The sequence below is a fragment of the Hyaena hyaena genome, unplaced genomic scaffold, assembly GCF_003009895.1.
Source record: "Hyaena hyaena isolate Hyena2069 unplaced genomic scaffold, ASM300989v1 scaffold_638, whole genome shotgun sequence".
In the NCBI taxonomy this organism is placed as follows: Eukaryota; Metazoa; Chordata; class Mammalia; order Carnivora; family Hyaenidae; genus Hyaena; species Hyaena hyaena.
The window spans coordinates 419,952-433,729 of NW_024081270.1; the positions used below are offsets into that span (position 1 = coordinate 419,952).

The 13,778-nt window shown below is 47.1% G+C and overlaps 1 protein-coding gene across 7 annotated transcripts in view; it reads right to left on the bottom strand.

Annotated features, from left to right (window-relative positions):
* Window positions 1-13,778, bottom strand: part of YAP1 (Yes1 associated transcriptional regulator) — a 116,875-nt gene that overhangs the window by 7,699 nt on the left and 95,398 nt on the right. For 4 of the 7 annotated variants that reach the window (XM_039216539.1, XM_039216540.1, XM_039216541.1 and 1 more), the window contains exon 6: window positions 2,392-2,522. In XM_039216539.1, the coding sequence (XP_039072470.1) occupies window positions 2,392-2,522 (131 nt within the window). Of the gene's footprint in view, window positions 1-2,391; window positions 2,523-12,042; window positions 12,091-13,778 lie in introns of all 7 variants that reach the window. The other 3 variants (XR_005525354.1, XM_039216537.1, XM_039216538.1) reach the window with 1 other exon arrangement.

A 13,778-nucleotide genomic window follows, 5' to 3' on the forward strand; every position in this document is an offset into this window, starting at 1 on the left:
AGGGTCGGTCTCCTCACTGCCTGCGTGAGCAGAACACTGTTCGGAGCTCGTGGCACTCACAACAGGCGGCATCAACGGTAAAATCTGGGCACTACTAGTTCTAGAAAATCTACAGCAAAGCATGAAATAAAAGCAAGTGATATTCTTAACAGTCTCTGATGGTGATGTGAACCTTAACTTTCCGCACCGCAAAGCCTGGACACTTGAGTAGCTATTTAGCTCACACAAAAGTGCACAAACAAAAACCACCTAAGCTGTATAAACCAGCTCTCACAGTCACTGGGGGGTGAACACCCAATCCCCCACATCTCCTCCCTAGTTACCTGACGCAGGTGCTCTGTCTTCCCCCCACCCCTGCACCCCAAAACCGCTGGGTTTCTCTGATGCAGCTGCCAGATTTTGGCAAGACACAAAACCTCACAAAGACACAACCAAGCAGAGGTGAGCGTTTGAGAACGTGTGTGTAAGACACAGCTGTCTCGGAGCAGGCCTCCCTCAGGATGCGCCAGCTTTCCGCCGTGCGTGTCCGAGCTGGGACCCAGGCCTGGTGGTCGCTGCTCCCACAGAGAGCGCCTGCACGCACCACACGGGGACACTCCAGGGCAAAGGGCTGGCTCACAGGGCTGTGCACGGCTCTTCCGGAGGGGCGTGCGGCACTCCTGGGGCCGCAGCTCACGGGGCCGCCGCCCGGGGCCTGCAGCGCATCACCTCATGCACGCTCCCCTGGGCACCTGCCACTGCACGAGGGGCCTGAATTCGGGCTCTGAGGACAGAGAGGGAACGACAGAAACCTACGAATGATGCTTTCTGAGAGGCTCACGATGCCGAGGAGGCAGATGAACAAACATGTTAATGAATCACACTCAAGTGCTATATGAGCAAAGTGCTTCTAGGGCAAAGAGGGGAGCATGGAAAAGTCTGTGGAGGGGACACAGACCTGACCTCCAAGGGTGTCGGGGCACAGGGGAGACGGGGATGCCACACCAGGGACAAGAGTCAGCTTGGGGGCAAGACAGGGTCACATGTGTTTAGAGCCTAAGGGATACGTTTGAATTGAATACTGGACAACAGGGAAGCCGTCAAGTTGCTGGAAGAGAAACGCTACAGTGAGACATGTTTTAGAAGCTGGGGTACTTCACTGAGTGGAGAAAGGACTCTCCCCCACACCAGCGACAGGGACGATCGCACACCCTGTGACCTTCACCAGAAAAGTCTCAAACTACAGCCCTGCCGTCAGCAGAAGTTCTAAGAGAATCTTCACAAACAGCCGCCAGAAGGACATGCCGTCTGCCCGCGCCCCCTACAGTCAGTCCACTTCTACCCCTTGGCCAACACAGGCCTCCGAGTGGGCCCCAGGTTCTACTGATCTGAAGTCCTCCTTGTGGGGAAAACACAAAGTTCTGTGTTTTCCAGATTAACCTCGTTTAAGGTCACAACTGCAATCCTGTGTAAATACACTCAAGTTCCGGCCCAATTTTAAACTGGATGTGTCAAGAGAGCAAATACAAACTTGAAATACATTCCAGTTGGCCTTTGAAATCACGCCTGGGAAGCAAGGCACCAGCACCCGTCTTAGGACCGAGCAAATGGTGGCATTTCTATGGTACTAAGTATTCTGGTCAAATGAGAGAAATTTCGTTTTATTAAGATCATGGTTTTCAGTTCAGCTGGTGTTAACTGAAAGCACAGTAGAACAGCTCTCCTAAACCAAAGCACCTTTAAAAGGTTTAAAAAGTTCAATGCTTAAAACTGGCTTAAAAAAACAAACCAAAACCAAAGTACAAACACAAGACAGTATTTGTCCCATATTTTAAAAAATTGAAATTCCATAGATATCTTGCCACCAGGATAATGACCCTTAGTTGTAAATGGTTTTCCCAGCAGAACATAACCCGCTTTCAAACACGGCACCAGCATTTCTGCCGAAAACCCAACATCTGGGTAAACTCACTGAAAAGTACCTGTGGACTATGTGATTTTGAAACAGTATCTTTGACGATTGTGTGTTTTTACAAAGAGGCACAACCTTACGTTTCATGTCCTTGAACTTCCTGTAACGAAAGCGCAGGGTCCACACTCACGTGGGAAACTCCTGCCAGGGATCCTTCAAGCGCAGGCCCGAGTACGTTTAGGACGACATTCATCTGCTTTCGCAGAAGGACACGCACGTGCCTGCACGAGTCTGTCGTGTTAAGTCACCATCAGTCAACAGACAGAAGCCAAAATGTGAATGGGGATGTGTCCTTGGGTCCCAACAGCCGGCCCTCATCCTTCCACGGGAGCCCGCTCTTACTGGAGGGCCACGGTCCTCACCATTTACAGCTACACCGGCCCCAGGGCTGCCCCTGAAGCCACGCCCCTTCTCGGTGGCTGGGAGCAGCCCTCACCCACCTGTTAAGAAAGGGATCGGAGCTCGTGGTCGTCATCGTCCTCAGCTCCTGAGGCATCCCAGGCGAAGGCACTGGGTTCTGAGTCCCACCTTCCTGGTCCAGTGTTGGTAACTGGCTGCGAAGGGCTAGTTCCTAGAGAAAACAAACAGAAACAGAATCAGCCTACTGACAACAAATGTACTGTCGGACTGAAAGAAGTAAAATGCACACTAGGGGCCACGGATGCACAAAGTTCAAGTGTTAAACGTCTACTTCAAAGCTAACAGTTTTCCTTATCAGAAAGACCGTTTCATATGACTGAAGTTAAGTTGCATAAATTCAAAGTTTACCTAGTCTTATTAACGCCCAAATGTATACACCTCTCTACCTAACTTCACTGTGTTACGTTTGCTTACTCGGGCAGACACTCCTGAGCCTGCACTACTGGTCAGGATGGCGAATCTGGTTTCCCAAAAAAGAATCGTTCAAGTTCACGTCTGCTCGCCAAATGTCATCTGGCTGCACCAGGAATAAAGTCAGAAACACAGCGTCGGAGGGCTTGTGAGCAGCCGCCCGCGCCTCCCTTGCACTTGGGGCTCCACCGCACGCACCAGCGCTCCCAGACGACCTGCGCTGCTCTGTCCTTCCTCCCCCAACTCCTCCCTGGGGGCCCTGCCCTGCCTCTCAAGCTCAGGTCTGCACTCACGTCAGCTTCCTCTCCCTTGGCTTTCTGGCTGGACTTGAAACGTGGCTTTTTATTGCAAAGGACACTGCCCCAGTGCTCACAGAGCACACCCCCACCGCCTGAGCTCTGCAGCCCCTGCAACGGACCAGACTTACGCCTACTGAATGCACCAGCCTAGAAACTGGGGTTTCCTAACCAGAAGATCATGATAGAATGCAGAGGGTCTATGAACTTGAGTGAGGAAAAGAAAATGACACCTTTATTTTTCCACAAACTTCCAGCTGAAATTTAGCACTTTCTTCAATTACAAATAAAGGCAACTAACAGCAGTATTTGTTACGCCCTCTGGCTTTCCATCAATGGACATGTCGATGCCATATTATAATCGCAAATATCTTAAGTGACCATTCATGCTCATCACTACTTCAGTACTACAGTAGTGCGAAGACATGTTGTTACATCTGGTTACTTACACACTAACGACCAAGTGAATGATTCGCTCCACAGGACCGCTCCTCGACCTTCTGGATTCAAATGACCCACATCCACCTCAATCACCCACTTATACAGCTGAGACCGTGTGGTTTAAAACCAAACCTACCTCTAAAACCTGGAGTCATATTTGGGACAGTGATCAGTGTGTCCCTTCAGTGCAGTGGGATCCACTGCTCACCCTGGAAGATCACATCTGTGCACAATGTCTACCTAACGATCTATCACCAAACTCCTGGATCTCCGAATTGCAGCAAAACTGACCATCACTGTGTTTGAACCCCCTACCCTCTCTGCAGCACCCCGGAGCGGGTGTGGACAAGTCTTCCCCCAGAAACCTCACACACACTCCTCTCGCCTTCTGGGACCATTAAGTGCTCTTCCCGCCAGCTTCCTGTGTCACCTTCTCCCCTCTCCTCCCGTTCCAGTTGAGTGGCTCGCCCTTTTTTTTTCCATTAACCTCCCCCCTCCCCCGAGGTGTAAGTAACACACAGCATGACAGTCTCCCATGTGTAACACAAGGACTCAATGTTGACGCACACTGTGAAGTAACTCCCATAATCACCTGTCTACAGACCATCCCTACATAGCTATGGTTTTTTTCCTTGCGAAGAGGACATTTAAGATTTACTCTTTTAGCAACTTTTAAATGTGCAATTATTATGCAGTATTATAACAAAGCTAATAACTAATTATTAACTGTCGTAGTAACTTATTTTATAACTGGAAGTCTGCATATTTTGGTCTCCTTCCCCCAACCCCAGTGTATTCTCTTTATTTATAAACTTGGCTTGTTTTGCTTTTTAGATTCGACTAATAAGGGACCATGTGGTATCTGTGTCCTGACTGACTTCTGCACTTAGTTAACACTCTCTACATCCACCCACGTTGTCACAAATGGCAAGATTTACACACACACACCCCTTCATCCATTCAACTCTCAATGGACACTCAGGTGGGTTAGTGGTTGACAGATGAATGGACACTTCAGGTGATCCCAGGTAGTGGCCACCATAAGCAGTGACGCAGGGATACAAGCCTGAGCATGAGCTGATCTGGAACACACATGAGGCCGTATCACACTCCTGAAACATACACGGTTTTATCTCAACACAGCAAATGGCCACCGGAGTCTGTACTAGAAACGTGCTTGCTTCATGTCCACACCGGGACCGCTACGAAATGCCAGAGAAACACACAACTGTCCAGACTGGTCTAAATCGATGGTCTCCAGTCTTGAACGGATGCAGTCCCACGCTGTGATGTTCTCTCTTCGCACGTCCCCACCACCGCTGCCCCACGTCAGGCATACGCCTTCAAGCCCGATGCAGTCAAGGCTGTCCACACGTCAGTCCCATCTCAGAGGGGACGCGGAGGCTGTCCAGGCATCTGGCTTTCTGCCTCCTGCCGCCCGCCTCCTCCTGCAGAGCTCTCTCCAGCCGCACTGCTCTCCCTAACTTGCCCTTGGGTCTCCCCAGCCCCTGCTAAAGGCCAAGTCGCCCTCCCAGCGGCTTCTGGGGACCTGTAGCATCCTGCCCTGCACGCACTCTCCACCCTCGCCGACCCCTCCCGCCAAGTGACTAGAACGTCAGAACGATGCGCTCTGCAGCACCACCCCCCTGCCCTTCCATACCCGCTCTGCTTCCTCCCTGTTACTGAAGACTCAGGTCCCGTCCCCGAGGGAACCCTCCGTGATGATCCTGTCTCCATCTTCAGACGCGACCAGATAGAGAGAGGTTTTGTTTTCAACAGTCTGAACGCAGGTACAACATGATCTTAACACTTATCATACAATATTGTAACTACTTCTCTATTTCTCCTCTGTTCCTTAAGGGCACGCTGAACGAATGAATGAATGAGTGAATGGACTGTTCTGGAGCATAATACTGTAACTTCTGAGGCTTTGAAGAATTTATGTTACTATTAAAACATGAGGATGTAAATGAGAATGAATTTGAAAATGAGTAAAATTTGAATGAAATTTAAGCTCTGGATGAAGCTGATGCTTAGAGTTCTGTGAGGAAAGTGTAGATCCTTTAGAACATGGGAGCACCTTGCAACTATCTTAAAAAGGGCCTCATTTGCTTTCTCGTTCATATAAAAGAAGGCAGGCACCAGTTTCTTCGTAGCAAGCACACGACAGGGCACTACCGACTCATTACTAAACTAACCGATAAATCGGTTATAACTTTTCTGTTAAAAAATTTTTATTTTACTTTTTTTTTTTTAAATAAAGTTTCCACTTTTTCGAGATTGTTTTATGAGGTTAAAGCGGTCATGTTCAGATCCTCCATGTTTTTGCTACTGGACTTTACCACTTTGCTTGTTCAGAGCTGCCGGGTTCTCACTCGTGCCGTCTGTGACAATGCAGCCTCTCCCACCAGCGGTCACTGCAGAACCGCCGTCTACACTCACAAAGAAGTTAATCTGGAGACGTGCCCCAAGCCGCCAAGAGCTACAAAGGACCACGAGGCACGCTGCTCATGCAGTCTGCATCTGAGCCGTGACCAGAAGCCCCGTCGGGGATCAGGTGAAGTGAGGCTGCGAGGCTCAAGGAGAAAACGCCATCTCACTGCCCTGGTGCTAGTGGGGTGGGGGCGTCAGCATTACCAGCTGGCATGAAAACAAACATCACGTGACAAGGCCAATGACACACACACACACAGATCACAGAAGCCAATCAAGGTGGGGAATATTCAGCTCAGGTTTGAAACTTCTAGTTAGAGCAAAAAAAAAAAAAAAAACCAAACCAGGGTCGATTAGATGCCCTAAGTAATTCCTGAACAGTTTTACGTAGGAATAACTGAGGTATGAGAACGTATATACATATTACCCAAAAATGGATGTTCTTAACATAGCTCAGTATTTGCCGAAGACAAAATTGCTTTAAGTAATTCAAGTCAACTTGGTAGCCCCCTCCCCAAGTCATTAGTTCTCAATGTTTGTATTTCCATCTGCTATTAATATAATTTATTACACTGGGTTCAATAAGGAAGATGGAAAAAGTCTGTTGATATTTGAAACAAATTGTCAAAAACAAGGGGAGGAAACTGAATGCATTTACGCAGGCCAACAGACCAACTTCAATCTCCCCTTAACTTATGACTAGACCTCAACTGAACACAGAAAGAGCCACATGTATGCTTTCCATGTGCACACACCACGCGCCCACACAGACAGCCCTGGGAAGGCAGAGCTCAGAGACGACACGCAAGTTAGAGGAAGTGCTTTGCTCCACTCTCTGCCTTGTCAGACCTGGAGGAGAGGGCCCGTGGAGTCCGCAGGGCCTGATAAATCCTGGCTTCTCACTCAAAGCAAGCGTACTACTCCTTGAACCCTTGGCCAAGAATCGGAAATGTGAAAGTGAACAAACTTACCTAAAATTAAGAGTTTTAGCAGGAGAATACGGAAAATGTTTTTCTGAGTTATATAGACCTTTTGTGAGTGACTTGAGAGAAAAATAATTATAATATGGATAGGTATGAAATAAAGTTACATAATCTGAATGTTTTAGTCACAAAATGTATTCCACAGAAACTTTTTCTCCATTATACTGCATTTAAAAGTATGCCTGGATACATCTATACAAACCTGGATAGAAGAAGCCTACTCTGGTGCGATAAAGTAGTTTTAGCAAAACTCAGTCCGGAAGAACATGGACAGTATTTTGTAACTGGGTGAATCTGGCACAGCTTTTTCAAAATAAGCTTTGGGACACAACTGGATCATCTGTAAAAACCGATTTCAATAGAAACACTTCATATTGAAAGTTATGTCTATCTCTAAGGGACTTTTTATCGTGAACGAATGCCTAAAATTAGAATACTAAGCTACAAATACAAGTTTGTTAAAAGCGTCTCTTTTTCCCAAAGGTGGTTAGAACATATACTCTGACAGACTTTCAAAATCGGAGAAGTTATAGTCAGTTTGGCCAAAACTTAATCATGCTTCTGTATGTCAAAGGTCAGAAAGTTCTTTTAGAGTATCTGACTTTTCCTAAACAAAGCAAGTATTTTTAGCTCCTTTTCTTCCGTAATAATACAAGAATGTGGCAGCTTTTCCCAGTGAGCTTGTAAATCTTAGCTAATGCAGGACACACTGGGAGTCAAAGCAACCTACACTGTGAGTAACCTGGATGGTCCCAGCTTGGTCCAAAGGGGACTTTTCAGGGTGGCTCATGAGGGGAAACGCAGCTGGCTTGCTTTACGTCGTGGACTTTTATGGACTCAGGGCCTCACCAGAAGCCACTGGCCCTTTTTACGTTTCCTTCTGGTCACTTAAATGGCAGTACCCTTCCCCACAGGGTGAAAAAGACATTTTAAGATCAGATATATCAGGAAGTTACAATATTTTGTTCCCACATAAAGTGAGTACTTTGGTTCACATCATTTAGGAAACTGAGGAGAAAGGCAGTGGAAACAGCCATCAGTCTGGAAACATTTAGAACATTTCTGGGTTACGGAATTCTTAGGGTATCCAAGAAAAGTGAAAGCACATGTCTACATGAAGACAAAATTTGGAACGACCCAAATGCCTGTCAGTAAGTGAAAAGAGAAACAATCACAGGATAGCCCTACCATGGAATACTAGTTAGCAATAAAAAGAAAGATGACGGGGGCGCCTGGGTGGCTCAGTCAGCTAAGCCTCCAACTCTTGGTTTCAGCTCAGGTCATGATCTCATCGCTCATGAATCTGAGCCCCATGTCGGGCTCTGCACGGACAGCACAGAACCTGCTTGGGATTCTCTCTCCCTCCTCTCTGCCCCTCTCCCACTCATCCTCTGTCAAAATAAATAAGTAAACATTAAAAAAAAAGAAAAAAGTAATATACAACATGAATCTCAAAATAATCACAGGTGAAGTTATGATTCCACTTATAGAAAATTCTAAAAAATACAATGTCAACTTCAATTATTCTTATAAAGCAATTTTGTCTTTAGCAAGCAAGCACTGAGCTATGTTAACGGTGCAGTCATCTTAGGGTAACATATGGTGCACAAGTGAAGGCTTGTTTTTTTCTGGGTTATCAATTCATTTAAGGAAGGTTAGTTTAGTGAACCAGAAATCCAAACTTAGAGAGTAACTCTAAAAATACACATCTTATAATAGTTTGTCTTAGTGAAAGCAGTTTATGTCACAATTTTAAAAACAGAGGGAGAAAAGGCCATTTCTTTCACAGTTGCAGAGACCTTGGCAGACCCTGCTTCCCAAGCCAGCTGTAAACACAGGATATTTCCTTACATCTCAAGCGATGAAAATGCTCACTCGATGAGAATGCTTTTGTGTTTTAGTATGTGTGCCATTCACCAAATTATCTTCAAGTGCAGAACATTTTTTACTAAAAAACTGTACAAATGGACCTCGGGGCAGTTCTGAGAACTACGGGATGACCTCGAACTCTGAAAGGGGGTGTCCGGGAGAGGTTTACAGTCTAGTGTTCCCAGCATTCTCCTGAGACTCAGCACTTTTTCTGACAGATCTCTAGAATTAGGTCTTCGGTAATTTGTGTTACTTAATTATGGTGTCAATCAAAGCAATACGCGGTATTTTAATGTTCTTCAAATTAGAGAGACTTCAGTGAGTAACACAAATGAGAGAACATCAGAGTATGCGGGTGTGAAGTGTATCAGTTTTCAACCTGCTTATTAGAAATAAAATCTAAAAATTCATTTCAACCTAAATGAATTTATGGTTTATTCAGTACTAAGACTTTAAGAAGAGGAGAGATGTTCTTGGGAAAAGACAACTGGAACAGTTCTAACAAGAAAAAACAATCTGGAGGAACAAAAAGCCAGATTTTTTACTATTCTTAAATTCAGGGACAAAAAGATTGATGGCCACTGTTTTCACGTGGCCCTGGGCAGTGGTGGTGTTTTGCTCCATGTGGCTAACACTAGGGACATCCAACCGTCTTCGCCACGTCAGGCGACCGCTGTGGTACCGTGTCCTGGCTCAGTGAGGCGGAGCCTGGCCCTCAGGCGGACTGAGCACCACCGGTGCACCACTTCATCAGCCGCAGACTATTTATGGCTGTGACTTCTGTGAAGCTTGAAGCAACTATCTGCTCAGAAATGAAGTTAAGATACCTACGTACAGCTGTCTTGTTTCTGTTTCCAGAGTAGTTTCAAGAACTCGGAGGCGGCCAGGGAGAGCGGGTTCTGACGCCGGGCCTGGGAGGGACTGGACAGGCTCACTGGGCAAGAGGGAAGGGGACCGCGGTGAGCGGGAGCAGGGCCACCAGACGCAAGAGTGTGTGCAGCCGCGGGGCGGGAGCGATGGGAGAAGGCAACGGCAGCCACGCTCAGGGGCACGATCTTTCTCAAGGTGTTTGCTCCAACGGACCCTGAAAACAAACTGCAGCCGAAACCCGCAGACAGTGCCACCTGCACCAACCCTCTCGGAAGGTCTCCAACTGACAGAGGAGCAAGACGCAGCCAGAAAAGTGAGCGTTATGGGCTCAGCCTCAGGAGCAGACATGACGTTTATAGTTGCAAAAAGTTTTTTCTCAGAATAGAAATAGCTCTTGCAACATAAAAACAGCGAACAATCCAAGTGAAACTAAAAATTTTAAGTGCTCTGAAGCACTTAAATTCCAAAATTCCAAAATTCTGCAATCAAACCCTAATTAATGAAGGTGGTATTTTCCATCTTTAACGAAGATCCACAATACCTTTAAAGCTGTCTTAATGTTTCAGAATTCTGCAGTAAGCTCAGTCCCACTGACCTCAGTTTACACGAGCAGGGAACCCTGCTGCACAGACCTGTTTAGTTCATTCTCTTTGGAAAAAATGAAAAGACAGCTTCTGAAATGAGTACTTTTGTAAACACTGTAGAGTTTGGTGCCTTCCCATCTTCACAGCCTTTGAATACAATATTTAATTATATATATAATTATAAAATGATGACACTGACCTCGTGTTGCTTGTGAACTCATCTGCACTTTACTTCTATCAGAAAAGTAAAAAAGAATTTTGAACAGTGCCTGGCACTCAACTATTGAACAACCCGTCCCCTCTTTTCCATTCTTCCTTTAAATGTTCTGTTCCTCGAGCCTGAAAAGGTCTTCCTGGCTTTCTTGATCATCCTGGTAACCCTGCAGGAAGCCATCCTCACTTAAGAGAAGGCTCCTGCTTATGAGCTCATTCCTGGGACCTATCAGGTCATCTAGAAAGCACCCAAGCACACGAACACTACCATATTCGGTGTTTTGCGCTATTCCAAATTTAACCCCACCCCAAATTTCCTAACGCTTAATGACATTTCCACAACTTCCAGGTAAACACAGTGACAAAAACTCCTGTAACAAATCCCGTTTAACCTCCAGCATATTTGAGGTTATTTTAAAAAACCTCTCCCGGGTTCTGGCTTAAATAATCTCAGGAACCAACTGGCCTTTCAGAAACACTTCAGAGAGAGAGCAAGGGCACGAGTCTCCCCTCTGCACCGGCCCCACGGTGGCCCCGAGGCGCACACGTGGCCATGGATCTCAAGGCAGGACGGCGCTCTGCTGTCAAAGACAAATGTCCTGACTTATCCTCGCACCCGATCTCATGGTTCAAGAAGCCACTGTGAGATAAGGAGCCGCTTTTCCTCTCACACAGCTGTCTGGTCTCTGGGAGGGCTGGATCCCACAGGCAAGGCAACAAGGTCCAAACCGAGAGGGACTCAGCCAAGGCCAGCGTCCACCGCTAATTCTGACGCACCGACCGAGCCCCGCACAGGGCGGCCACACGGCACCTCCTGGTTGGCTCTGCCCACCTGAGACACGTGCCAGTCCCCTAGGCTACAGTCCTTCTAACTCGTGGGCCCTGAGCAGAGAGAAGGTCTGTCTTCCCGTGAACCAAACAAGTACTTGTGGTCAAGGGGACAAAGGGCCACCGTCCCTCACCTCCATAACATGCTTTCTCAACCAGGGCTCTCCAGGGTTCATCAGGGAGAGATGTTGATAACGTCCACAAAGAAACCCCAACACTCCCCCAGCAGGCTCTCCTCTCTTCTGAGAATCGTAATCTTCTTCCTGTGAAGTGCCCTGCAGAGACCTGTTCCTCTAAAAGCACCATGATGGCCCTGGAGACTTCTGGGGGCCTACCCAGGGAAATGCTCTGTGCTCTTCTGTGACTGTTCAAACGACTAATTCCTGTAAGTCATAAATCTCCATAAATCACTATTTTAAGCCACACACATGAAAATCAGGCACATCTCAAGGCTGACGGGATGTGCAGATGAGACATAATACACTTCAAATGTGGAGTAAAACAAGATTTCCATGGAATCAATATGAGAACTAGAAGCTTCCGGGGAGCAGTGAGCAGGAAGCAGGCAGCACAGACCTTCCGGGAACGGCAACACGAACTTACGTTATTTGGGGGAGAAAGACGGCTCAAAGGTTACACCTGAGCTAACGTTCAGTGTGGACAGGCCCCTGGAGCACAAGTGTCTCGCTTACCTAATTTCGTATCTTTTGTTTTCAAGGCTAAAACATCAGTTAAGAGCCTACCTGACATTTTGGAGAATTTGCTGAGCTGGGATTGATATTCCGCATTGCCTAAGAGTAAAAAATAAGATGGATAAAAATTACTTTAAGCCGCATGGTTTGGCTGTGTAGGCTGACTTACAAATTTCATCCAGACACATGACCACAGCACAGGGTTCCCAAGCCAGCCCAGGAAGCAGCAGACCGAGGAAGACAGGAGCCGACGGAGGAGTCACCACACGAGAAACTGAAACCTCCCAAGGACTCAACAGCGAGGACAGGACAGCAAGGCTTGAGGTGTCAGGACCCAAATAAAATCTGAGTTGGTCACATAGATTGTTTGCTTCTGAGAATCAGAAGCAGGAAAAAATAGAATTTAATGTTTCAGTGAAAAGATAAGCTAACAAGAAATTCAAAGGAAGCCAAAAGACTTAAGACGTACTGGATTTATACTTATCGCCAAAAAACAAAACCAAAATGTTCTAATAAACAGACTATTAGTATAAGAATAGAGCAGGTCTGTCACTTCCACATTAAGAAAAGACAACACAGTCAGCAGTAAAGAAGAAAAAAGGACATTACCCACACAGGAAGTTAAGCTATTCTGTCCAGGACCCATCACCCACAGGAAGAGAGAGAGGGAGACTTGGAAAAACTCTTTGGGAGGAAGAGTTTTATAAACAGCAGCATCGCCCCTCACAACAAAACAATACAAGACAATACAACAGACAAAACCCCAGGCTGATCTACGGAATGCAACAAAATGATGGACGGCCCATTTCTAGACTTTAAAAAACTACCTTAAAATACTAAGACTTTGACATTAGCAATTAATTTTTCTTAGTGTGATTTCTCCATTTTGATGGTCTTCAACCACTGTGTGAAACGGAGATTTGTATTTCCTTAGACCACCTAGTACCCAATCAGTGACGGAGTAAAAACGCCTTCTTTCTTCTAACAGCTACATAATTACATTCTGTCGCATTGTTCTGAGGATAAAGTTTAATTTAAAGGAAAACCATCCTTCCTTTCCAGTTCTGTGTTAGAAAGAGACACAGTGAACTGTGTCAGCTTCCTTGCTCTGCCCTCTCGAGGGCAGGTAAGCATCCCGTCCGTCACGATGGCTCCCTGACCAGGCCTGGCACAGCCCTCGCTATCAGGACCCGCTGTGGGCGCCAGGCATGCTCGAGTTACACGGACAGATCGCGGGCAGCGAGGCTTAGAGCGGAGTCTGTCTGGGACTCACGGCTTAGGTTCCTTCCCCAGGGCTCCAGTTTCTCAAATCAGTGTTTCCAGGAACACCGTTGAGTGCAGGGCCCTCGGAGATGCCTGTACCCCACTCGATGCGCACTTCCACATGTGGCGCACTGCGATGGGGGCGGGGGGGGGGGAGCGGATGCATGTGTTCCATGTTCGTGAACACAGAGAACTCTCTGGAAACAGAAAATGAGAAACTGGCAGTGACTAACGCCCGAGGAGAGAACTCAGGGCACGAAGGAGGAAGAGGCTTTGTCTTCGCAGATCCTGGCTACCTGCAGGCTTTCAAAATCGCACTATGTTTATTATCACAACAATTTACAAAAAACCTCAACAGTATGCTGCACTGAGACCACATCCCTGGGGTCTGAACCCTGCGGCCCGAGGGGACCCACTGCCTGCCCTCGGACACGAGGACCAGCACACCTTCTGAAGGGCAGTCACGGGACAGGTCCCAGTGGGTTCCGAGCCGTCCCAGGGCAACCTCACCCGGGCCACCCTGA